Source organism: Passer domesticus, chromosome 5, assembly GCF_036417665.1.
Source record: "Passer domesticus isolate bPasDom1 chromosome 5, bPasDom1.hap1, whole genome shotgun sequence".
NCBI classification, from domain to species: Eukaryota; Metazoa; Chordata; class Aves; order Passeriformes; family Passeridae; genus Passer; species Passer domesticus.
Window position 1 is genome coordinate 12,445,360 of NC_087478.1, and position 25,557 is coordinate 12,470,916.

At 40.8% G+C, this 25,557-nt stretch overlaps 3 protein-coding genes and 1 long non-coding RNA gene across 10 annotated transcripts in view; 2 read left to right on the plus strand and 2 right to left on the minus strand.

Annotated features, from left to right (window-relative positions):
• The first annotated feature begins 335 nt into the window (after positions 1-335).
• Positions 336-11,413, plus strand: RINT1 (RAD50 interactor 1). 3 transcript variants are annotated; one of them, XM_064422006.1, is made up of 14 exons: positions 336-708; positions 1,654-1,849; positions 2,011-2,252; positions 2,420-2,593; positions 2,670-2,819; positions 4,013-4,169; positions 5,998-6,108; positions 6,296-6,521; positions 7,095-7,232; positions 7,956-8,155; positions 9,344-9,558; positions 10,213-10,393; positions 10,476-10,594; positions 11,178-11,413. In XM_064422006.1, exons 2-14 carry the CDS (start codon positions 1,673-1,675, stop codon positions 11,389-11,391), a joined length of 2,304 nt encoding a protein of 767 aa, XP_064278076.1. In that variant the 5' UTR covers positions 336-708; positions 1,654-1,672; the 3' UTR covers positions 11,392-11,413. The 3 variants fall into 3 exon arrangements, with proteins under 3 accessions (XP_064278076.1, XP_064278075.1, XP_064278078.1); XM_064422005.1 differs by having other exon boundaries at positions 336-599; XM_064422008.1 differs by having other exon boundaries at positions 647-665.
• Positions 11,414-12,058: 645 nt separating this feature from the next.
• Positions 12,059-13,851, minus strand: EFCAB10 (EF-hand calcium binding domain 10). 2 transcript variants are annotated; one of them, XM_064422009.1, is made up of 5 exons: positions 13,653-13,851; positions 13,383-13,547; positions 13,021-13,105; positions 12,577-12,637; positions 12,059-12,474 (listed from the first exon to the last, which is right to left on the minus strand). In XM_064422009.1, exons 1-4 carry the CDS (start codon positions 13,750-13,752, stop codon positions 12,592-12,594), a joined length of 396 nt encoding a protein of 131 aa, XP_064278079.1. In that variant the 5' UTR covers positions 13,753-13,851; the 3' UTR covers positions 12,059-12,474; positions 12,577-12,591. The 2 variants fall into 2 exon arrangements, with proteins under 2 accessions (XP_064278079.1, XP_064278080.1); XM_064422010.1 differs by lacking the exon at positions 12,577-12,637.
• Positions 13,852-14,289: 438 nt separating this feature from the next.
• Positions 14,290-19,397, plus strand: LOC135301697 (uncharacterized). The gene is made up of 2 exons (XR_010363442.1): positions 14,290-15,212; positions 19,078-19,397. It is a non-coding gene; the product is annotated as an uncharacterized LOC135301697 (long non-coding RNA).
• A 1,525-nt stretch (positions 19,398-20,922) lies between these two features.
• ATXN7L1 (ataxin 7 like 1) overlaps positions 20,923-25,557 on the minus strand; it is a 109,989-nt gene continuing 105,354 nt past the window's right edge. For 3 of the 4 annotated variants that reach the window (XM_064422003.1, XM_064422001.1, XM_064422004.1), the window contains one exon: positions 20,923-23,580. In XM_064422003.1, coding sequence (XP_064278073.1) covers positions 23,539-23,580 — 42 coding nt within the window. In that variant the 3' untranslated portion in view covers positions 20,923-23,538. Of the gene's footprint in view, positions 24,033-25,557 lie in introns of all 4 variants that reach the window. The other variant, XM_064422002.1, reaches the window with a different exon arrangement.

The window sequence follows — 25,557 nt, forward strand, 5'->3', positions numbered from 1 at the left end:
CCAGCCCCCGAGCGGGCGGGCGGGAGCGGAGCCGTGTCCCTGTGAGGAGGGGCTGGGCCAGCCCCCGAGCCGGCGGGCGGGAGCGGGGCCGTGTCCCTGTGAGGAGGGGCTGGGCCAGCCCCCGAGCCGGCGGGCGGGAGCGGAGCCGTGTCCCTGGAGCACCGTGTGGGACGCCGAGCGGGCGGGCGGGAGCGGGGCCGTGTCCCTGTGAGGACGGGCTGGGCCAGCCCCCGAGCGGGCGGGCGGGCGGGAGCGGAGCCCGCGGGAGCGGCGCCGCGCCTGCGCCCCGCGCTCCGTCTCCCGCGGCGCTGCTGACGCGGCGGGGGTGGCGCCGCGGCCGCAGGGACGCGCGGGGAGCGCGCTGAGGGCTCCGGGCGGCGGCTCCCGCGGCCCTCCCGTCCCCGCGGCGCCGTCCTGCCAGGGGAAGCGGCGGCTCGTCGGCCCGCGGCGGGGGAGGAAGGGCTCGCCGAGCCGCCGCCCGGCTGAGGGGCTGCCCGGCCGCCCAGCCCGGGCCGCGGTCGGCGGCGCTTGGCTCGCAGCCTCCCGGAGCCCGCAGAGCCTGCAGCCGGCCCTTGGAAGGGCCCGGCCCTCTGGCCGAGGTGGGTGCTGAGCCGCGGGGCTGAGCTGCTGGGAGGGAAGCGCCCACAGACCTGATCCTGCCTCGTGTAAACCTATCCTTTCCATTAAGTAGGAAAAGAGCACCGTTTGGTTAGTTTTTTTCCTGCTGTATAATGTTTACATTGCAGCAAACAGGAATTTTACTGCTCTGCTTTCTTTATTCGATTATTCCTCTGCAGCACCCTGGGTCACCCAGTTTGTTCTGCCTGGTGCTCTCTATTGCCTCTGCAACTCTGGCTCGTCAGCTGCGCCACTTTCTCTCTGCTGTTGTTGGTTTAATAGGGGTATAAACTTAATTAAAGCTTGTAGCAGTAAACTGCAAGTGTAACTTGTACACTTGCAAAAGAAGTGCAAGTGTATCGGGTTTTATTTTTAAATACTGCTTTGAATTGACACGAAGAAGTTGAGGATTGAACCAGCCAAACAGCCATTGTTGCCTTTTTTGTTTCACTGTGAGCATCCTCTCAATGTCAGTTTTCTCTGGATGCTGCCAAATGTGTAGATCAGTGAGTGTCTTTTATGTTATACTGTGTGGGGTTTTTTTCGTAAATATTTCAGTGATGTATTTGCTTTCCAAATTATTGTAAGGCCCACATGGATACTTTGCTAGTAACACAATAGCCACAATCTCTGAAATTTCCTAAACTTGTGAAAAGGGAAAGTGGAACATTATCTTTGCATTTTACAATTTTTTTGTAGTTTTCATTACATTTTCTATATTATATATGTAGGAGCTACATATTTCTTGAACTATTTTTAGTAGACTTCATGCTTTTGGAGAAGGAAGAAATTAACAGATGTATTTCTCTTCAGTTGTTAATATATAATAAATCCACCAGGTGGATATGTCAGCAAGGTTTTATCTGACCTCAGACTTAAGCCAGCAAGTTGTCTCACTTAAAGCAGTATAATTCATGACTATGGTATTTCAGTCTTAGTTTAAATTGAACTGCCCAGCTTTTCCTGGAATTTTGTTCCTCAATAGATAATATTTGTTTGTGCTTAGTGTCGGCTAATTAGAAATTGCATACTCAGCATTGCAGAGAAAGAAACCATGGCAAGCGTTGCTGTTAGAAAGAAAGAAGTCACTAGAGATCTAGACCACTGTGATATCCCATACTATGTTTCTGAATTTGTGGAAAGAGAACTTGGAAATGACTATGACTCCCTGGGGAAGCTGGACAGCCTGATTGAAAAGCTATCTGAAAACAAAAAGCACTTAGAAGAACAGGTAAGCATCTTTCTGTTTAATTTTTTCTCTTCTTCTGACCATGCAGTATGACTGATTGAGAATATGGAACTAAATTAAATGTTGTATCAGTATCTCAAGTGGCACTGCTCTACACAGTGCAGTGGGTTTATGTCTGCCTTAATACATCTCTGTCAATGCAGGTACTTACAGTTTCGTCAGAAGTCCCCAAAAGAATTCAGAATGCCCTAAAGAATGCAGAAGATTCCAAAAAGTCTCTGAGTCAGCTTCTAGAGGAGGAAGCTGTTCTGTCTGAGTCCATCAATAGCCACTTGCTGAAAGCCCAGCCGTGGATGGAGGATCTGGATGTGCTGATAGGGCAGGTGGAGGAGATCGAGCGGCACCTGGCCTACCTCAGGTGGATTTCTCGCATAGAAGAGCTGAGGTAGTTTCTGAGTGCTGCATGTGTGTCCTGACACTGCTGACCTGGTTTATCCCCTTAGTAAAATATTTTAAATTCAAGAAAGTTTTGTCTTTGCTTTTCAATATATAAATGATTCTTTTCTGTTATCATTAATGAATATTTGGCCTTGTCTTTTTTGTGTTTTGTAGTGACAGCATTCAGCAATATCTGATGACCAACAATGTTCCAGAGGCAGCCAGTACTCTAGCATTCATGGCAGAACTGGATATTAAACTTCAGGAGTCATCTTGTTCTCATCTTCTTGCTTTTGTGAGATCCACTGTTAAATTTTGGCATAAAATCCTTAAGGACAAATTGACAAGGTAAGAGAGCTACTGTGACTGCCTCATCTTTACGTTGTACTGTCATTGGTGTCCAAGTGCTTCTTTTGTGTTGCAGTGACTTTGAGGAGGTGCTGACGCAGCTCCGCTGGCCCTTTGTGGGGCCACCTCAGTCCCAGGCATTTGGCCTTGCTGCACCAGCCAACGCTCCTGAGGTGTACAGCAGCTTGGAGATGCTGTTCTGTCAGCTTCTGAAACTGCAAACCTCGTATCCTTTTACATTCTTGCAGTGTATTTAGCAAGAATAAAAACTGTTAGAGATGCACATTCTCAAGGAGAATTATTTAAAATTTTATTCTCCCTAAAGACAGAAGATAATTTATGTTACTTTGTATTAACATTAGAATGTTGCGAGGATTTGGTGGGGTTTTTTTTTTTTTTTTGTATTTTTGTTTTGTTTTCTTTGGATTTTTTTTTGCATTTAGAAAATGCCAAGTGCCAAAGTTCTCCTTTTTCTCAGTAGCAACATTTTAACTCCAAGTCATCAAATCCAGTGCTCTCATGGTAGCTGACAGTTTAGGTTGCATGAGGATTTGGCCTTACACTGTTAGGGACCATTACCCATGAATGTTAATGAAAAAATGGGGATGTGTGTTTTATTAGACACAGTTAATGCTTTTCCTTTTATAGCCTTATGTGAAATGATCTTTAATCACTTTAATATGTCCTGCCCCAGAAGGAAAAAAAGGGAAAACTAAACATACCTGTCTTGGAAGGAGACTTTACAAAAACGGGAGTCTGCAGGAGGATTTCTGTTGTGCAGCAGTCATAGTCTATCTTTGAGGTTGCTCAGAGGGCACTGCTGCTCATTCTATCCCTGATTTTTATGAATTAAGTATTCACAAAATGTCAGTTAAAACTGAAGCTCAACTAAGCCTTTTTGTGTGTGTGTGTGACAGTGGCTGTCTTATTTATTTTTTTAATCACATAGTGGAAAGATGCAAGGCCATTGTACACAATCCTGAGCTGGTAACAATTTTGGTTTGGCAGAGTGGCTCACTTAAATCCATTACATGAAAATGGAAAATCATGTGTTGCATTTATTAATCCCAGGAGCCTTTACCCTCCTTCAACAAGCATGAATAAGTGTGTCTCTTGGACAGCCACTGTGTTTCTGACAATGGTGGTTTGCTGGATTCTTACAAGTTTCCTAAATCAAACAGACTTAAGGGACATGTGTTGTCATTGAATAAATAAACCCTAAAGGCCTGAGTTATATTTAATACTACATAAAGTGGAATATTTTGAGTGTCTTTTATAAGGAATTGTATTGTTTTCATAATACTGCCTTCAGTCAATGGTGTAGGACTACAGCAGTGTTCATTTTATAAACCTATTATATTGAAATGGTGATGCTGGAGTCATTCAATACTGACATCCATCCTTGACTGTCACACTTAGAGATGAGCTGTTAACCAAACCCAAACAATTGCCAGAAAAGTACCCTTTACCCCCTTCACCACCAATCATCCTTCCAATACAGATCATGCTGAATCCTCTTCAGAAAAGATTCAAGTATCATTTCACTGGAAATAAACAAACCAATGTTCTTAACAAGGTATGGGAGAAAGTGCTTTGCCATTTCTAAATTGCTTTCTAAGCAACCTTTAGATTGCTGTGTTTAAATTGTATAGATTTCACATTTTCCAAAATTAGGATTCTTCAAAACTGTGCAGTTCTCATGCCTACCTAAGTGTGGACAAACATTGAGATAGCACTTGGAGACCTTTCAGAGACATTTTCTCTGGGTGAGGCAATATTTTCCCTTGCCCAGATCCTTCATAAAGCATCATTACAATCTCAGGCTGACTCCCATCTGTTCACAGGTTTTGATTAATTTCCTCTGTCTTGTTGCAAATGGTTTTGCACTGTTCTGTATTTCTTGAGCTCAAAGGCTGTGACTTTGATATTTTGCACTGTGTTTTGCTTTCTTCATGTAACTGAAAATGTTGGATTCTGTAGTTATGGTATGAAATGTGATAAGTCTAAAGGTACTGTTAAATAATTTTTTGAGGGGTTGAATTTTTAATTGTCCTAAAACAAGAGATGCTGAGTTTAACAGTTGGAAACTTACTAATTTTTTGTGTGAATTGCCTTCAAAGACTGAGGATTTTTATCTGAGAATTACCATTGGAATGGGTTTCATTGCATTAATGCCACTGCAACATCTGGAGCAGAGTCTGAGAGCTGTTTTGAAACAGTCCTGTTCCACAAGGCTGCTTATGATCACCATCTTGTGTAAATCTAAATACCTTTGCAATCTTGACAGATGCTTCTGCAGAGCTTTTTAAAATACTATTGTGTATGTTAGTGGGAAAGAGGTGTTTTAGATATGAACAAAATTATTTTAAAAGCAACTGGAAAATTTATGTTCAAGACATTGAATTTGCAAACAACAATAGGTGAACAAGTATTTTAAAAATAAGAACTTATTAAGAAAAGTTTACAGGGAATCTAGTGTCAGGTCAGAAAGATGTTTCAACAGGGCATTGCTGAAATTTGGTTTGGGTTTTTTGGATTGGGTTTTTGGTTTTTTTGTTTTGTTTAGTAATTACTTGAATAATGCACTAAAGAAAATATTAATGTAAAATATTTAAAAGACAGCAACCTGGAAAAGATTAACAGTATTTCAGAGGAGAGGCTCAGAGTTCACAATGACCTTGCCCAGCTGGGGAAGGACTGTCAAAAAAAACCCCAACAACTCAAGCATGATAAAATTAATGAGACAAGTGAAAATGAATACAGAGGTGAGAAACAGACACACAGAATGTGAGTGCACCTCAGCAGAAGGTTCTTCAGCTGTCTGGAGTGAGGAAACAGGAACTGCTTCCAGTTGCACTGACACTGAAAGAAGTGTTCATCAAAACCTGCAAGCCCATATTTTTGGGTGTGGAAACTTGAAAAAGCTTAAAGGCATTAAAATGTGCAGAGAAGCTGATAGATTCCCCACTTCTAGGGGGAAGATGGGGCTGAGGTTAGGTACAATAACAATAAGAGCAGAGCTTTCCTCGGCAGCACATGTTGTTTTTGTTGTACGGAGAAATAAGGGCCACACAGGAGAACAGGAAGAAATATATGAAGCAGAAACAAGGCTCTCATGAGTGAGAAAGCAGTATAGAAAGGAGAAATAAAAATGGAACTTCTGCTTGAGAAACACAATGTTTGGTACATTTAAGACAATGAAAATCCAGAAATATTTTTCTGACATATTTTATATTTTTTTATAAATGGAAGTTAAGTAAAACAGAGTGAAAGACTTGTGTGATCTGAGATCAAGAGAAGGCAGGGAAAGAGAGTTGTATTTTTAGAAATTTGTCCTAAAATACTAGTAGCACTTGTATAAGTGTTTGGAAGCATTTAATAATTTCTTTTCTTTTTTAAATAAGCCTGAGTGGTATTTAACACAAGTGCTTATGTGGATTGGAAATCATTCAAAGTTCCTCGATGACAAAATCCAACCAATACTGGACAAGGCAGGATCTTCAGTGAATGCTGGGGTAAGTAATTAAATGGTTTGTAAATGTGAGTATGAATATCTAAGTTAGCTCATGATAGATACTTGGCCCATTTCCACTGAAACGTGTACATGGTGAGACTTAGTCTAGTAGCAGTTTCTTGTGTACATATTTGCTTGCACATGTCAGTGCTTCCTGTCTCTGACATTCACTTGTTTCCTTTCCAAAGCTTGAATTCTCTCGTGCTCTAGTAATGCTGATTTTGGAGAAGTTGGCTGCTGATATTCCCTGCCTGTTGTATGATGATACACTCTTTTGCCACCTCGTGGATGAGGTCCTTCTATTTGAGAGAGAGTTATACAGCATTCATGGTTATCTCAGCAGCCTTCCCAGCTGCATGCATATTCTGTCAGAAGAATCCTGCTTCCAAAGGTGGCTAACAGTGGAAAAAAAATGTAAGACTTCCAGTGCATTTTGTTGGTCTTTATATTGCACAGTCAGAAAGTATGTGTCTACTTACACAGCTGCCCTTCTTAAATAGGATAAGTGACTTGGACAGGGCTACCACCAAAAACATATGTATTTTTATGCTCTGTAATTATTCTGAATAAAATTTGATTAGGCTTCAACAGTGTCTCTATATTTTGTGGGACTCTTGCCCCTAAGCTGTATGCAATCAAGTAGGCTTATTTTTAGACAAATGTTATGTGTGTACAGACAGAGATGGACTTTAAAATAAGGGCAAAGTATTAGTTTTTGAGAAGTAAAGAAGAAATACATTGGAAGCCAACAATTAAAAAACAAAACCAATGCCCCAATCAATTCTGACATTTAACTCTGTTAACAGCGTTGCAAATGCAGATACATTGAAGCTGGTTTTGTATGAAACGAGTTGTCAGTAATTTTTTATAAACTGAAAATGCAAAATTTAACTTACTAGAGATAAGGCTTTTATGTTAGTGTGCTTTAGAGGGGCTTTTGTTAGATTTTTTTTTAAATTAAAAACTTACAAGTTTTTTGCATCTCAGTTGCTCTTCAGAAAATGGACTCTATGCTTTCATCTGAGGCTGCATGGATATCACAGTACAAAGATATCACTGATGTAGATGAAATGAAAGTTCCAGACTGTGCTGAAACTTTTATGACTCTCTTGTTAGTTATAACAGGTAATTATATCTGTGGGCATTGCTCTTGTTTGTAATGAACACAGCCAACAAATTTCTTTACTAAATAGTTTACTAAATATTAATTGTCAGTAGTAGTCACCAAATAATCTTGCAAAGTTGTAATGTTTGCAGTGTAATAAAAACTTCCTGTTAATTTTGTATTTTGGACACTAACTCATGCATGAATAATCTTGACCTAGTGACGTGTGCAAAATAATAATTATAAATATATGTTTGATATATTGACCATAGTTGGCAGAATATAATTTGTTGCAATTTAGTAATAAATTCTAATAGTCCTTTTGAATCTGTGTCAATTCAGAAGCTATTAAGTAACTTCTCTTTTTTTGCAACAGTACATAAGAGCAGTTATGTTTTCAGGAGACCATTGCATCTGCAGTGGCTTTCTCTGTGTGAGGATGCTTTAGGGGCCTCTCTGGAGGGTGTGGTATTCTCACACATTGCTTCAAGTGTCAGAGTACAAACTGCTCGTGGAATCAGGAGGGGGAAGAAAGTTGTTGCATGTTTAGCTTTTGCATGGGCAGTTTCCCTGAAAACATTGAAATATTGGCTGTTTTAAGTACTGACATTTAAACACTGACTATATGATGTTCTCATAGGCTGAGGTGGTGCATTATGTACCTGATGCCTGTGATGTTTCTTTTTGAACAGCTTTTTTTTAGTGTTGGAAAGCCTAAAAACCTTTTATTAATGTCTTTCCAGACAGGTATAAGAATCTTCCAACAGCTTCCAGAAAACTCCAGTTCCTGGGCCTACAGAAGGAGTTAGTTGATGATTTCAGGATACGACTGACTCAAGTGATGAAGGAAGAGACAAGAGCTTCCTTAGGATTCCGATACTGTGCAATCCTTAATGCTGTTAACTATATAGCAACAGTGCTGGCAGACTGGGCTGACAATGTAGTAAGTAAATATTCTTCTTCAGGAAAAAAATATTTTAAAATGGATTTGGGATGTTTGTTTCATAACAAACATTTTATTTTCAGCACTTTTTAGGTGTATTCAGGAGAATTAATTACTGAAATAGTAGAATGAGATATAAATTCGGATTTAGTAAAAGATGTATAAATAAGGACAGGTTATTGTTTGAGGCCTAAGCTGCCAATTATAAACTTTCTAGGGAAATGAAGAGAGAGCCTGGGAAATGGAATAATCTGAAGAGACCAAAAAACCTAGTCTCTTTTACATGCTTTTTATTGTAAAAAAAGTGAATTGATTTTGGAAATCTCTGAACCAGAGCAGCAGCCTTTGGTGTTTGAACTCCTCCCATGGCAGGAGAGCTTAGACAGATCCACGTGTGTATCTGTGTTGCAGCACAGTTCAGGTGTAGCCCAGAAGGGCCACCCACTGGTAACTGGGAATTGGTGACTGCTGTACAACAGCCTGGTGGCAGCACAGCCTAGTGAGGAATTTCAGCTTTTCTGCAGCTATTGGTGCTGAAGGTGAAAAAACTTCTTACACATGGTGTGTGCAGAATAAGGCATTGTGTGGGCTGTGAGCAGCCTCCAAATTCTTACTGTCTAGAGCTGTGGCTCTAGCAGGGGATAATCTTGACTTGATAGGGCAGCAGCCTTCATGTTGTATAACTGCATCTACTAGTGTCCTGATCTGCTTAAAAGCAAAACCAGCAAGCTGTTACCACAATGTCACATTCATCTCGATAAACTAAATTCATTTTCTTGCTGTTGTCAGCACAGTAAATTTATGATTCAATGAATAATCATTGCTAAAAAAATTACAATTAAAGTTTGCTTTTGCAAATCTTAGAGGCCAAGGTAGGGTTTTTTAAAAGCGTGCTGCTGTCAATCTTAAAATATCTTTTCAGTATTTCTTCAGATCTGTTCACTTTACCTATCTGCTGTTGTATCTGAAACCTGTATCAGTTCCATCATTAAACCTCCATGTTTTGTTTTTCTCTAAATCAGGACCACAGGGAAGGATAAGAAAGTGTTTTTAAAATCTTAACTTTGTAACTTCATAAATGTGCCAGAGGAGAGTGTTTTCTACAACTGTGTCTAACAAAGTACCAGTGAAAAGTTCAAGGAGTAAGATTATTTTCTGTGGTGTTTCTCTCTGGTTTTGTTTGCCTAGTTCTTCTTGCAGCTGCAGCAGGCCGAGCTGGAGGTCTGTGCAGAAAGTGACACCATGAGCCAGCTCCAGCTGGGCCAGCTGGCATCCATGGAGAGCTCTGTCTTTGATGACATGATCAACCTCCTGGAGCGCCTCAAGCACGACATGCTGACACGACAAGTAGATCATGTCTTCAGAGAGGTCAAAGATGCTGCAAAGCTGTACAAAAAAGAGAGGTGATTCTGTTTGTTTAATCTCTTAGCTTATTACAGGATTATTTCCTGTTAAAAATATTGAGGTTTGTAAAGGCAAGAATAGATAATAGGCAGTATTTTTTTTTGGAGTAGGAAAGCTACAGGGTAGTGAGTTCTGGAAAATTCTCTTTATTCTTACCTGGGGACAATTGTCATGCTATATTTTCTAAAGTAGTTGCACAATTAGTAGATATATTAGTTTTAAACCATATGAAAGGTTGTGGATCATTCTATTTTGAGCAGGAATTATTTTCTTCATAGTAGTACTTAAGATTTTATGCAAAATGGCCTGTCATGACTGTTCTGTCTTCACAGACTCCTAGGGCTTCTTGAATATTTTCTCCTGAGTAGACTTTCTGAAGTACTTAATAAAAGCAATAGAACTCAATGATTTTCAGATTAGATGGGGTTCCCTAGAATGTCATGTTCAGAGATTTATAACTAAAGCATGAGTTTAATATTAAATTAAATTCAAACACAGCATTAGACTGATAACTTTTAGATTAGAACTGGGAAAGGACTGTCTCTGAAACATTGTAAATGGGTAAGATTTTTTTTAGAAGTGTAATTTTACCTTCAGTTGTTATAATATGAATAATTTCATTCGAATGACTGCCGTGCCATGGTTTCTTTTAGGTGGCTGTCTTTACCCTCTCAAGCAGAGCAAGCAGTGATGTCTTTGTCGAGCACGGCGTGCCCCATGCTGCAGACACTGCGAGACCGTTTGCTGCAACTGGAGCAGCAGCTCTGCCACTCACTGTTCAAAATTCTCTGGCAAATGCTTGCAGAGAAAGTGGATCTGTACATCTACCAGGAAGTGGGTATCAGTGTGACCTGTGCAGTGCCATGCAGGTGTCAGTGACTGGCTTAAACAGCAGATGCACTCTCTGTGTTTGTAGATCATTATGGCAAATCATTTCAATGAAGGAGGGGCAGCACAACTCCAGTTCGACATGAGTCGGAATCTGTTCCCCCTATTTTCACACTACTGCAAGAGGCCAGAAAACTACTTCAAGCAGTAAGTAGGCAAACATCTGATCTACTGATATTTCAGAAGTTAGTGTCCAGAGAAATAGAAGTGCTCTACTTAAAACCAAGATTTTTTCAGTTAGTTTTGATCCACATTTTAACTGTGTGGATCATTTATGCATCTGATGTTTTCAACTAGGAAAGTTGATTCTGCAGCATGTACTCAGACAGCAACAGACTGTGGCATGTGTCTTGGAGTATTTTGTGCAGTCAGGATGTCTAGATAAAATTATGGAAGGAATATTAAGTAGCACCTCTGAAAAAAACCTCTGAAACTGGGGCCAAAGAAACTAGTCAAAGATACAGTTACAACACAGCAAACTTTATTGTTAGAAGGACTACTTTAAACTATTTTCCTCCTCAGGATTGCCTTGTGAGGCATGAGAAGCTGCTACTTTCTTTCTGGTTAGTCTATTTTACTAGCCCACAATCTCCTAAATAGTCCAGCATCAAAATCCTCAGCTAATTTGGGCTCAAATTGAATATTTTTAAACCAACATGGAGCATGGAAGGGCTTTTTGTTACACTTAAATTTGTGCTGCTTACATTAATCTATGTAACTTTTCCTCTAGCATAAAAGAAGCCTGCATTATCCTGAACCTGAATATTGGCTCTGCCTTGCTTCTGAAGGATGTCCTACAGTCAGCTTCAGAAAATGAACCATTAAAGCCAAGCCAGCCATCTGCAACAGCAGCACTAAATGAACTTGGAGTTTATAAACTGGCTCAAAGGGATGTTGAGATTCTCCTCAGTTTGAGAGCTAGTTGGCCAAGTACAGGAAAATAAAGACTTCTTCAGAAATGATTAACTTTGTCTAGATTACTCATTCCAAGCAAAAGCCAAGTGAATATTCTGAAATATGCTTATTTCTTTCATTTCTGCATGCTGAGAGATTGTTTTAATCTAATCTTATGCCTTATTCTATACAGTTCAAAGAAAAAATTCAAAATGCTACTGACTTGGTGTTGAACTGTGCAGATCTTATTTTCCATGGCCACCTTGCCATTGCATTTGGAAGCTAAAACTGTTCCTCTCTAATGAATATTCTGCCTTGTCTGCATCATTCTAAGGAACACATAATATTTACAGTGTAAATGCAAATTTTTGTACAATGTGGGCTAATGTTCCCCATGAACTGGTCAGTCTTCAGTTAAACACAGATGTTTTATAGCTCCAAATCCCATGTAATGGATGGTCTGTATCAAAATGTACATAATCACTGCAGAAGGAAGGAATATGTCACTGTTTTCTTCAGACAAATTAAGATAGTCTTTTACAGAAAAAACAATTGCCTAATTTTTTAAAAAAAGTTTCTCCTTATAAATTGCATATTGTGTGCTAAGTTTGAAAATATCACTTGGAAGTGCTACCTGCATTTATATGTGGACATTTGTCATAACCTGCTTTAGTTTTTTTCCCTTAAAAATACCCAAAAAGCAAAACACAGCACAAGCCCAAACCAACTTAATTTTATTCAGTGCTAATGAGCCAACAGGTAACAATCATTTACTGTAAACTATAACCCGAAGGAGAAAACTCCAAAATACTATTTGAGTTGCAAAAGAGATCTCTACTTTTTTTTTTTTTTTTTTTTTACCATCTAATTATATTAAGAACAACAATTCTTAACTCTATTCCCTCCAGTGCCTGCTGGACATGAACACGTTCTTATCACTTGTCCTTTTCAGCTGATTGCTCCACTGAAGGGCAGGGAAGATGAGAAAAAGAGAAAAGAGAATATTGCTTAAAATCGACTCTTCACAGCTGACAAACCAGAAGAAAAATTGGGGAAGATGCCTGTTTTTAATATAAATAGCAGACCAGTGCTCAAACTAATACACAGACCAGCTCTCCAGCATCTTTTTCTTTCTAAAACAGAAAAAGAAAATCTCTAGTTAGATAATGAGGATAATTAGTTCCTTACCTTTCAGCAATTGCAACAGTTACTAAAAATTGCTCCTACAACCATACCTTGACTATGAGGAATTATTTGAACTCTGAACCTGTTTCATCTGCAGCTGTGCTACCACTCCTGACAAAGAAGACAACAGGGTCTCATTGTTCCACATTTCTAGATCAATATTTTAACCTCTGGGCTGCCTGATGACCTTTGCTCTGACCTGAAGAGCAGGTACAGAGAGGATCCTGAAACTGAGGATCCTGAGGTGGTGGAGGGCATGGAGTGTGGTTCACCTTACAGCAAGGCAAGAAGGTCAGGCAGTAACTTTTTTTTTTTAATCTTGCAATGCAAAGTGACACAGTCAAGCTTACACTAGCAACTAAACTATCCATTAATTATGTAGCTTTGTAAATAAAAAATAAATCTCAGTAAAATATCTCCTAAGCATATGTCCCCCCTCCAAAAAAAAAAAAAACAAAACAAAAAAACAACACCACAATTTCAATTAAACTCACATTCCTTCCTTGAATACCTCCAGTGTAATCTCCACATCATCTTCTAGCTCCAAATCCTCAGTGCTCAGTCCCAAAGTTTTAAGGGCTAAAGTTAACAAAAGAGAAATTTTTATGTGAGTCTTTGGAAAGACACATGTAAATTTAAAGGTGCCTAGATCTAACAGAAGGTAAACGTGTGTAGCACAACAACATGTAACTTAAACGTAGGAAACTTAACCACAGGTAACTTTTCTCAACTTTCCAAGCTGTCGTGTGGGCAGCTGTGCGGATAATTTTGAAGCACAGAGATGGGTATTTCTGAAACTGTGTTAATAACTGTGTGCGAGCGAGGGAGCGGGTGGGTGTGGCGGGGTGACAGGCACCTTCCCGGTACTGCGCGGGCCTGATGCAGCCCCGGCCCAGCACGTCCAGCAGGCTGAACATGGCCTCCACGTTGGCCTCGTCCAGGAGGAACGGGTACTCGCCCTCGGCTCGCCTCGCAGCCTTGACCCGCTCCAGCACCTGGATCAGGAACTCGCGTGGCCGCTCTGCAACGAGGTCAGAGTGCCCGCGGGCACCGGGCCCTCAGCCGGGGAGCGGAGGCGGCCCGGCCCCGCTGCCCCCGCTGCCCCCGCTGCCGGGCCTGCGCGCACCGGGGCGGTGGAAGAGCAGCAGCGCTCCGAGGCGGTGCAGCAGCTCGGGCAGCCGGTGCCGCCGCAGGTACTCGCGGCTCTGCTCCTCGCCCGCCGCCATCCCGCGGCGCCGGGGCGGCGTGAGGGGCGAGCACAGGAGCCCGCAGCGCCTCCGGCCGCGGGACGCTCCGCCGGGGCCAGCGGGAAGGGGGAAGGAAAAACTGACTTTCCTGGAAGTCGTCACGTTAGCGCCGGAACAGACACGCCTCGCTCCGCGCTGGGTCCCGGCTCTGCGTCGGTTCGTGGGGACAGCGGATGAGGCGCGGTCCTTGGTGAGGCGTGTGGCGGCGCTGAGGGCCCGCTGGTCCGGACAGTGACGATGGGCACAGCCATGTCCACAGGCCCGTGCCGGGAGCAGGTGTCAGACTCTGCCGTGGTGCCAGCGACAGCACGGCCAAAAAACAAAACAAAACACAAGAAGTGCCACCTCAGCGTGAGGAAGAACTGCTTTAGGCTGAGGGCGGCAGAGCGCTGGAAAAGGCTGCCCAGGGCGGTGGCGGAGTCTCCTCTGTGCAGACACTGCAAACCCGCCCTGCTGCAGGCTGGCCGCATCATCCCCAGGGCTCCCTCCCGACCCTAGGGGTTCTGTGATTCTCTCACCTCCAGCCAGCTCCCCTTCCACCGGCGGTACCTGCTGCTTCACTGCCGCCGTCCCGACACAGCCCTGGTTCGTCCCCGCGCTGGGAGGGGCTGCCGGGATGTTCCCGGTGTTCTGCGCCCGTACGAGAGGCAAAACCAGTGGCCAGCAACTGAGAGTAAGAGTTCACATTTTAAAACCATTATTGAGTCTTGCAACATAGCCTGTGCAAACAGAGAAGAAACATCAAAGGAACTTTTGACTGTGCTACCCACTGCTAATAGGAGAACCATTATCAAGTAAAGCATCCCACTAAAAAAAAATTAGGGAAATCTACAAAGATATAACTATCTGCCATCAAATAAAATCAGACAACGATAAATGAGCATATAGTAAATAAGAATAGTATTCCTGTGAAAAGTCTAGTGCTAAATATATTTATTTGCCAAAACTAAAATATCACAAGACATTAATAGAATTCACTTAGTTATTTCTTAGATAAAGTGGGAGAAAGGCAGCATCCAAAGCTGCAAAGATGGTACAGCCATGTGCTGTCTGTATTCTCTGTTATTTTAAAGTGACTGTGCTACCTGCTTTTAGTCTCAATTAGGGCTAGAGGAACTGTAGGTTTCTAACAGTTGTCTCTTATGACATTTGCCAGGCAGTGATGGAAACCTCCTTTTCCTGAGTAAAGCATTCCATAGTTACTCAATCCATTCCTGCATTTGTCTTTCTATGCCTTTCTGTGGAGTTTGCAGAGCATTAGCAAAATTTTTTCCTAAGAAAGAGCCATAGCAGAAAGTGTGGATTGAAATGTGGAGAAGTTCAAACAGGAGAAGAGCTGGTCAGCAGAGGAGAAATAAAGATGTGGAAAATACATTCTTGAAAATGAGAACCTGAGGATAGGAAGATTGACAGGAAAAGAAGGAGCAAGTGAAATACTGGTAGGTAGGTAGGTCAGAGTTTGGGTCAGGGAAACCAGCATTTGGCAAAGGATCTTTCTCCTTTAGTAGTCAACAAAGATAACCAGTATGAAATAACATGTTAAGGCTAACATTTTAAGAATAAGTACAGGAATTATGTATTTAAGTGTGTCTTCCTGAGGAATGGTTAAAAAAATTAAAATCACTAAACAGAGCAAATCCGAATTTGATTTACAAAATAGAAATGTATTTTGTAAAATTCTATTTCACTATCAGGGAAGCACAATTTATTTATTTGAAAAAATATTCTGATTATGAATATGTATTTATTATTTACATAATAAATTATTATCCTCAGTTCATATAATGATAGTACCAGCTATACATATGGATCCTAAAAGTATGATATTTGAGGATAATTTGGAAGGAGCTCCCATGAGCTATTGTAAGGCAAACTTACAATACTTCTGGTGGCTGAGAAAAACAGGATTTGACAAATACCTGAAAGTATTCTGGTTCCATTATAGAGATGCTGGTAAATAAGTTTTAATAAAGAACCAAAGGACCAAATTATTTTTATCTGTTTAAAGTGTCCTGGTTATAAAAATTAGATTTTTAAAAAGGCTTAATACCTGTTGTGGTAGAAGCTGAGCCTTCTACAGAATATCACTAGTGATTTAAGCCTTTTATCTAATTTAATAGGGCTAAATAGACTACAATGAGCCTTTAAGAGTTGTAATGAAGAGAAACAGGGACTGCAGGTCAGAAATGCAGCTGGTTCCAGAACAACCATTTGTCTGGCAGGGAAAGCAGGCAGATGGACACGTTCTGTCAAGTGGGACTGTCAGAAGACTGAAGTCTTGGGCTGTGAGAAAAGACAGGAGCAATACAGGCTGGGAAGGATCCCTAGATGTGACAGGCTTCCTGTGCACACGGCTGCTGAGAGCAGCTCCTTGAAGGCTTTCCTCACCTGTGCTGCTCCTCAGCATGAGCACTGGGCAGCACCCTGCCCGGGAGCAGAGGCTGAGCTGTAGGCATTGGTGCTGCCATTGCTGTGGCTGCTTTGGAAGAGCTCCACTGCAGCTTCCCTCTGTGTGTCCCCAAGGACTTCCAAGGTGCAGCTGAGTTCCTCATCAGGGGATTCTGTACTATACATTTACAGAGGAAAGTGATCAACTACAGAAGTACTGAGCTTCTGAGTATTAATTATCCCAACAGCCAGAACCACTTGTTTTTATTTTATTTACTGTACAGAACAGCAGAAAAATTAAATTGAAATTGTCCTCTGGAGATCATGTGGTCAACTCCCTTTCCTCTTCAAACAGGGCTAATTTCAAGGACTGGCTCAGGTTGTTCACAGACTTGTCAAGTTTTTACTGTCTCCAGAATGGAGACTCCACAACATCAATTGTCCTGTGTTCCACAGGAATGGTACCAGCCTGTATCCTTGAATCAAGCCCAGCTTTTCCCATAGGCTTCTAGAGATGCAGGATAAGCAGTTCTTCACTCAGACATCCTGGGGATGGCACCTCACTGCCCTGACTATGCCCAAAGCTCTGAGCACAGACCTCTCCAGTTAAAAACTGAAGCAAAGGCAGCAATGAGTGTGAGTGTGCCTCTGTCACCTCCCTGTCCTCTGTCACTGGGTTACCTACCACATCTACTAGGGCCCACAGCACATTTTACTTACTTTTCCTTCCATGTTAATGTACTGGAAGTGTCCTTCCCTTCCTAATTCCAACTCCAGCTGAGCTTTGGCTTTCCTGTTTCTGTTTCAGCATGCCTGGGCAGTGTTTATCCCTCTAAGGTAGTCCACCCCTGCTTTCACAGTCTGTGTGCTTGCCTTTTGCCTCTGACTTAGTCGGGAGCTCTCTGTTCAGCCATGCTGGCCTTCTCCCATGTCTGCTCAGCTTCCTGCAGAGCAGAATGGACTGTTCCTGAGCTTCAGCTAGCACTCCTGGGCCCTTCAGGTCAGTCTCCTGTGGGATTCTGCCAACAAAATGTCTGCAGGAGACAGTCTGCTCTCCTAAATTCCAGGACTGCAGTTCAACTATTTCTCTTCCTCACTTCCCTCAGAATCCTAAGCTTTGCTACATTGCAGTCGCTGCTGCCAGGCTGCCACCAGTGTCAGTGCTCCCAGCAGCCCCTCCTTATGTGTGAGCAGCATGTCTAGCATAGCTTCACTCAGCTTGTTGAGCCCTTCTGTCAAAAAACTGTCCTTGATGCACTGCAGAAGTAGCTGGATCACCACTTGTGCCATCCCAGTCCTCTCCACAAGAACAAGAGCCCACAGCCATCAGTCTAAGCTGTGAATGTTGGCTTTTTTTTATCCCTTTCCCCCAGTCAGTTGTAAAATAAAGGTGAAACCTGCCATCAGAAATCATGTACTGGGAAAATAAACCAGGAATTACAAAAATACTTCTTGTTTCTGAGTCAAGGAGAAGAATAAGTCACAATATGCCTAGATTGATATCAGAAGACTTTACTGTAACAGAACTGTCCACTTCTCAGTTGGCTGAAAAGCCACGAAGCTGATTTCCTGGAACTATGGTTGGACTCCTGCTGAAGGCAAAGGGCAAAAAAGAAGTTACTTGAGCAGGAGCCTGCATTCTTTGAGATACACAGTATATTTTCCTGTATAAGTATGGCTCTGAGCCCATAGCTCTTCAAAGCAGAGAAGCTTTTATTCCAGCAGTATCTGTAGAATGAGTTCATACTACACAGGGTGGGAGAGATCAGAGGTCCATCTCCATTTCCATCTCCATCACCTCAGTGTCTCTGACACTCCATAGTTCAAATAGACATTCTGAGCAACAAAAAGGTGGGCATGCAGTTAGCAGCCAGAAGTATGGATTGTGCATCTCCAGAGGTTTGTGTTTCTGAAGAGTAACCCCTGTCTTTTCCTGTCCTTGATTACAAATCCACACATCCACTCTACCTGTAGTCACGTCAGTCAGTGCTTTGTAAAAGCAGAGCTACCAGGAAGAGCACTTGCTGGTGTTACAAATCCTAAAGAAAAGTAACGTGGAAGGAGTAGGTCAAGGCAAGATTACAAAAACAGCAAAAAACCCAAATGCCCAAGAAACCACACCACAAAATCCCCCTACTGACTATAGATCAAAATAAGAGAAAACTAAAGAAAAAGGATGGCAAATAATTGCAATTTAAGAGCAGAGCTGACCAGAGGGGAAGGTTTCTTGTGTAGGCTGTTTAGAACAGCTTAGAACTGAGGCAAGATATATATATCTATCTCTATCTATCTATCTATCTTTGGCTATATATATATATATATATATATATATATATATATATATATATATATTCTGCAGCTGTGGTGGAAATGGCAAGGAGGTTGAGCCTGTGTAGTAATTCCCAGTAGTGACCTGTCTCACTCACCTGTGGCACAGTGCTCCAAATCAGGAAATTTCCCTGTGGGAAGGGATGATGGTTTCTCCTCTGCAGTGGTGTCTCCTCCATCACCATTTCACCTGCTGCCTCAGTAGGGCCAGGCTGGAAGCGAGCTGACACAGACACGGGACTCCCAGGGCTGCACTCGTGCTCATCAGGCCACTCTCTGTACTTACACCAAAAAGCCTTCACACCTGTGGGTTCTGTAAATGCCCTTTGCCCATGATAGACAGCTTTCCTGAAAAACTACCCTGTGGTGTCACATCAACCATGTTAGCAACTGCTCCGAGTTCATCAAACCCAGACTGAATTTGAGAGCTCAATGTGTCACCTTAGGGAAGTGGGCAAAGGGCACAGCTGAAGGTAGTGCCCCATCTCAGATCCCCACTGATGTCCTTACCCTCAAATCAAGCTCTCCTGGAACCTGATTTTTATTGCTGGCAAACCTCTCCTAAAGCCTCTCTTCTCCTTTCTGTAGGGACAACAGATCACAGACTAGAGCCAAATATTTTTGGGTCAGTCACAAACAACAAAACCCCCACACAAAAGAATCCAGCCCGTGTCATTTGTGGTGCATTACAAAATGAGAACAAGAGCTCAGCACCACCATCCATGGATCCTCCAGGCAAAGGGCAGACTGGCACCTCTACTCAATGATCACCTTTAGCTTTCTTCTGCTTAGCAAAGTGTCTCTTAAAAAGGATCTGCATTTCCTTTGAATAGTTGCTTTCAGGAAGTATTCAAGGAGCAAAACAGCATAGAAAGATTTGCATGAAATAAACATTCTTGTGTTCTGAAGTCTGAATGTGTTGTATGACTCTCCTCCAAATATTTCTAGAATCAGTATTTGGCATTTTTTCCAATTGTGAATCCTGACAGATTTGGAAGAATAAAACAGATCTTGGTTGCACACAGCAATGACTTCCTTCTAAAATAAATAGTTGCATGGTAAAAACAGAAGCATAAAAATGAGAGTGCAATGAATAAAGAAGTTACAGTGTGATCTGCTTCCCTCTAAAACGGGTGGTATGTTAGAGAATATGAGCAGAGGAGTGCTACAAGCAAAACACTTGTGCACGACCAAAAAAAGGAGGGGACACCCAGCTCCAAATATGAGAACAGCTTTTAGATCATTCAAAAAAGCCCACAAGAGCTAAAAAACTGCTGATTCATTTTTGGAAAGTCAGTGGTCTTCAACCTTTGCTGGCCATAGGCAGTGATGGCAACCAAATAATATATCAACCATATTCTGTTTTAATTTCTAATGGCCACTAGAAATAGCAAAGCATCTTATGAACACAGAGTTACTCTTTAGTCATACATGGGGACACTTTAATCAGATGAAATTTCAGCATCTACTACTATTTAATTATATTAATTTTTTCTGTAGTGGAAAAGATAAACTAAAGATAAAAAAAAGCTCTCAAAATACAAGTATCTAAGTATCTCTGATCAAGGCATTAAGTGGACAGTAAAGAGGAAATTCAGGATTAGCTTTTGTGACAGGAATCAGAAAGTGCAAGATATTACACAAAAAGCTGTTTACCTAGAAGGTAAAATTTCCCTCCTTCAATTCCCTTTTCTGCAAGGCAGCCCAGCTTCCTATCTCCTCTGCCAGTTCTGAATGTGTGCACACAAAATGCAGTTTGCAATCCAAATTGCTTGCTTTTAAAAAAGGTGCTGTAATTGTGAGCATCTTCCCTACAGTATCTCCAAGACAGTTTCCAGATACTTCATAGAGGGAGCATGAAAATGTCCATCCTCCCCAGATTTGCAGAAGAGGGTGGCTGCGAGAGAAAAAACTGCAATCCTCTCTGCAGAGCTGTCGAGCCAATGAACAATTTAAGTCTCATTTGATCTGTAATTGGAACAGGCTTTGCACAGAACAAGAATCTTAATGCCTAGATAAGAGCTGCGGGTTTAGTATTAATGAAGATAAAAAGACTGGTTATAAATTTGTACTGCCCATTGAAGTGAGAATTCCTAAATCTAGCAGCTGTAACAAAGTTAATTCTTACACTGATAAGGAATGAGAAAATGCATTCAGCTAAGCAAAGGAATTTAAAAATGGTTTATCAGTGCAGAAAACGTCAGTAGCTGATCGCTGCACGTGTCTTGACATGTAAATACAGAAATATTTTAGACATGAATGCCAAAAATAATCCCAGGGCAATTCAGCCCTGTACAGAAAGCTGGGCAGATCTTTTGAACTACGGTGGAATTCTCAGTGCAGGGCATCTGCAAAGAGCATTTCAGCCTCTGGGAAGAGAAAACAATACACACCATTTTTGCTTTGCAAAGAGAAATAACGACAAACCCCATCTGTTTCTTACAAACATATAAATTATTTTATTTACAAAGCCATGTTACAAAAAAAAATAATAATAAAGCAAAAAAACAAAAAATACAATCGCTCACTAGAGAATATCTCCAGGCCCGGTGTTGAACCATGGCAGTATCAATCAGATACATGTTTGTTCTGGTTTTCCTTTTTTAAACTGTAAGCCATAGAATTTACTATTTACACCTACTTTAGACATTTATTCTGCTTACAATTATCACAAGCATGGAATGAATTCTATTTGATACTGCTAATACATAAAGGTGCAGGACAAAGAATGAAAATACTTAGTGTTACAAAATATGGATTGTAGAAAAGAAATTGGCTGTACAAGTATGGCATTTTTTTTTTTTCTTAGAATGATTGGACATGCTTTCTTCAAAAGTCTTCTGGAAAAGGTTCTAAAATCTGTAGTAGGAAAGCACAATATAGCAGGTGCAAATTCATTTCTGTGCAACAACAGTTATTTAATATATCCCATGACTGACCAGCTATGCAAAACCCACAGAGTTTTGTTAAAGTGCCATGGGTCAACAGCATAACAAAATATAAGGTGTAAATAGAAAAATTTCTTTTTTTCTTCTTTTTTTTTAAAACAATAGTTCACTGAGAATCAGCAATAATAGAATATGCTGTATAAACTATTCTCTACAAAGGTCGATCAGCACTATTTACAATTGTTACATCGATACAAAAGAAGGCATACAAGTTATCCAAGTCGCTTTTTATGGCTGACGGGCCTATGCATTGCGTATGTGTAACAACCAAAGCTTCTGAGCCTCTATTGCTGGAAACAAATCACAAGGTTTTCAGGCAAATGGGGAAGAAAAAGAACTACGAGTGAATGCTACACTAAGAATGCATTATAGGCTGGTCCAGTTTGTATCCACTTTTTTCCAAAAGTTTACTTCCATTTCATTTTGCAGGCTAAAATTTCCGATACTTTTAATTAAATAATGATTCTTTGATGATGAAAGAACACCACGGGATTTTACTTCGTGCTTAACTTTCCTGAAATGCTGTCAGGTGTAAGCCAGTTGAAAATAAAATTTAAGCAGCATTCAAAGGACAGGCTCCATAATTCAGCTTTCCAATTAAAAGATGCATGGAAACAGCTAAAGCTTCCTAAAACTACAAAATTGCTCCTTCAGTCACTGATTAGCATTATTTCTCAGAAGCAACCACTGAATCTCACAACCACTGTTTTCCCTCAACAACTAGAAATAGCAGTTCATTGATTACAGAGGATGACTTTGTTACTGAGATTTTTAAAATCCTGCAGTTATATAACTCAAAATAAATTAAAAAAAATCAACATAGTACTGCTTCTAAAACTGAACAAGACAAAAATTGTGCAAAAATAACAAAGATATGTACACATTTTTCAGTCTGAAGAAATGTACAATAACAACATAATTCAAAGAACATTTTAAAAATATAAACATTGCTTAAACTTTCCTAAGTTTCATACTGTTTCTGAAACTATACCGGTCAGTTAGCTCTGAAGTATAGCAAAACATAAATTATTACAAAATTAACACTATAAAAATTTATTTTAAGAATATTTCTAAACTTTTTTTTTCAAAGGGTCTAGCCTTGTTTATAATTGCTTAAACATTTTTAGTCTTAAAATTTGCCTTAACCCTTCTTTTTTTAAAAAAGAAAGTAGTAATAATCTCCCTATTTGCAGTCTCTCGCCTTTCCCCAAGATGTAAATAAACCAGCATATAAGTGCACTTTTAACACTGTAGAAATAAAAATTAACTCCTCTGTACTATTGTTCCAGTACCTAGTATTGGCTTCCTGATTATAAAATCTATATTTTTATTAAAAAATTATTCAGTAATCCTATAAGAAACACTGTCAGTGCAATTCTATTAATGCAAGCCAATCTGCTCAACTCCTGTCCTCACCAACCCAAACTGCTCACTGAAGTTATCAAGTGCTGTGTTCTTAAGGGTCTGGAAATCCCCCAAGATATGGGGATTTTACACATTGGGCCCCTGATAACAGTAATTACAGTTTGGTGCAAACTTCTGCTATGCATTGATTGAAGTATAGATTCCTTAAGAGCCTGATTCTGGAAGAGGCTGAACACTCAGAGTTCCCACTGAAATTATTAAATGCTGTAGGTACAGAGCACCAGTCAGGATTAGTCCCTAAAGTTGCAGTGCCCCAGCTGTTTGCAAATTACTAAGAAATGCACTCAATTTTTATCCATAGGACAAGCTTAAATACAGAATTACTGTAATTTTTATTTAATGAAAAAATTTGGAGATCCTTTAAATAAATTCAAATTATGGTCTGGATTTTTTTTTTTTTGGAATGTCCATTGTGTTCTGGTTAGGAAACAAAGGGAGCATTGCAACGCTAACAGCTTTAAAAGGCATGAAACATAACCAAGCAGAACGCACAGATCAGTGGCAAATACAAGTGGAAAAACTAAACAAATCACTATTACAGTTTTCTGTAAATTTAATTCTCATTAAAACCACAAATTCATAAAAGATTAAATCCATCTGCAGGACATAGAAAAGAAAAACCCTGTGGAGTAGGGCTGCTGAGAGCTAGAGATTATAGGCTGGTTCCTTTTCCTTGTTATGGAAGAGTCCTTATTCTACCAGTCCGGTTTGATGTCTTCTAAAAGAGAAACCAGAGCCAGGTTCAAAATCACACAATGTCTTTTGGTATAAAACACTTCAATAATGTCTGTGGCTGACAGTACTCAAAGCAGGAATTTATTTCAAGTCCCTGAACTAAACTTCCTCCCTGTTTACTGACTACATTAGACCTTTAAGAAAAGGAACTGCTTTGAATAAACGGCATATTTCCTTTTGGGACAGTCTGATTTTAGTAAGCTTTGGTGAATTTCATGTTCATTAACTTGGTTATCATTACAAATAAAGAGCAGCAATTAGACGACAACTCTGAAGAATCTTTTCCTCTACACAGCATGTTTTCATGCACAAGGAATCCTCACACAGCACACACGTTGTCACCTTCCCTTAATAAAATGATCTAGTTATTCAGTATTTAAAAACCACCGCATACTGAGGTCTTGAAGTGTTAACACTTTCAGGCACCTAAAAGCACTATGAAGACAAAAAGACTTGATTAGTTAAAAACCTAGAACAAGAATAAAATCTGGAGACAACAAACTTTTAATACATACAGGCACAAATAATTTGACTGTAAAACTACCATTCCATTAATTTTTGTTACAGATCAAGTAGTTTTTGTAGGGAAAAGCAGTATTTCTTTTACTAAAGCAACAATAATAGTTGGAAAAACAGGCACGCTTTTATGTATACAATCCCTAATTCAGGTCTCAAAGAGGGGCTGCAATATTCATGTTAAACATTGAGAAGAATCTGAGTTCAGCCTGCTGGAGTTTAATGCAATGGGATGGAACTGACAGGCCCACAATTCCCATGATCCACCAGTCCCACGGGAGCACCCGAGTGGACTTCAACACATGGAGCAAATCATCCTGTGACATCCAAACAACTACAGGCCACCTTCAGCTCACAACCCAATAATGAGAAACACTCAGTCCTGGGTGGCAGGTGACTTTCACAGCCGAGTGTCTCTCACTCCGACTGGCTGCTTTGGGAAGGCCAGCGGGAAGCTCTCCCGGCCGGACTGCACCCAGGCAGCCACAGCTGCAAACGAGCCTGGGCTGTGGGCTGGGTTTACAGCCCAACACAATTTTCCAAGTGCCATTCTCACCCAGCCACTCAACCCTGTGATGAGTTATGGACCCCTCTCCCTTCTCGTCTCTGGCTCCCCTTCTGCACCAGCAGACAGCTCTGCCAGGCTGCCTGGCCAGGGAGGCAGCGGGGGCAGTCCAGAGGAACTGCTCCATACGCACGCGGAGCTCAGCAGCTGAACTCTGCTTCCAACTGCATTGTTGCAAGTCTGTTGTTGTGATGTATTCATGAAAACTTGCCAGATTTTTCCAACTATAAACCCTGGTGTACTGCAGAGATTGTCTCTGCCTACAGACCTTGCTTCATTGGACTCCCTGATGATCATGGTTATAGTTACACTAACATTCAAAACAAGAGAGCTCAGCTTCCACAGTAATACCTTTACTGACACAGCATAGACTTGTAGATCCACTTATTGTTACCTAATTATTAACACCTTCATAATGAAATATTACAGCATAGTTTAAGGCAGAAATTTTATTTAGGGACTATTTAATTGCTAGATTGAAGATAAAAGCTGCCAATGAAGCAGCTCAGATTTGACAGTGACAAGCATTTATTAAATAAGGAATCATTATTCATGGTTTCAAATACTAAAATCCTGTGTAAGTTTAAAAAAAAAAGTTAAAAAAACTTAGTATCAATTTGATTTTTTTTGGTATTTATACTTTGAGCTCCACATTCAACTACCAAACTGACAGAAATATATTTTTAAAAATAAAGAGTTTCTGGGGCTTCAAACAAGCAAACACTTCTATTTTTGATAAAGTTACGAAAACAGGCAGCTGAAAAGCTCTGCAATAATCTCAGTTTACATAGAGCTGACACAAAATTAATGCTTTGTACTCTGAGGTTTTCCCCATGGGATCTAGGCAACAGATCCCAACAAGTTCTACTCCTCGGGTAG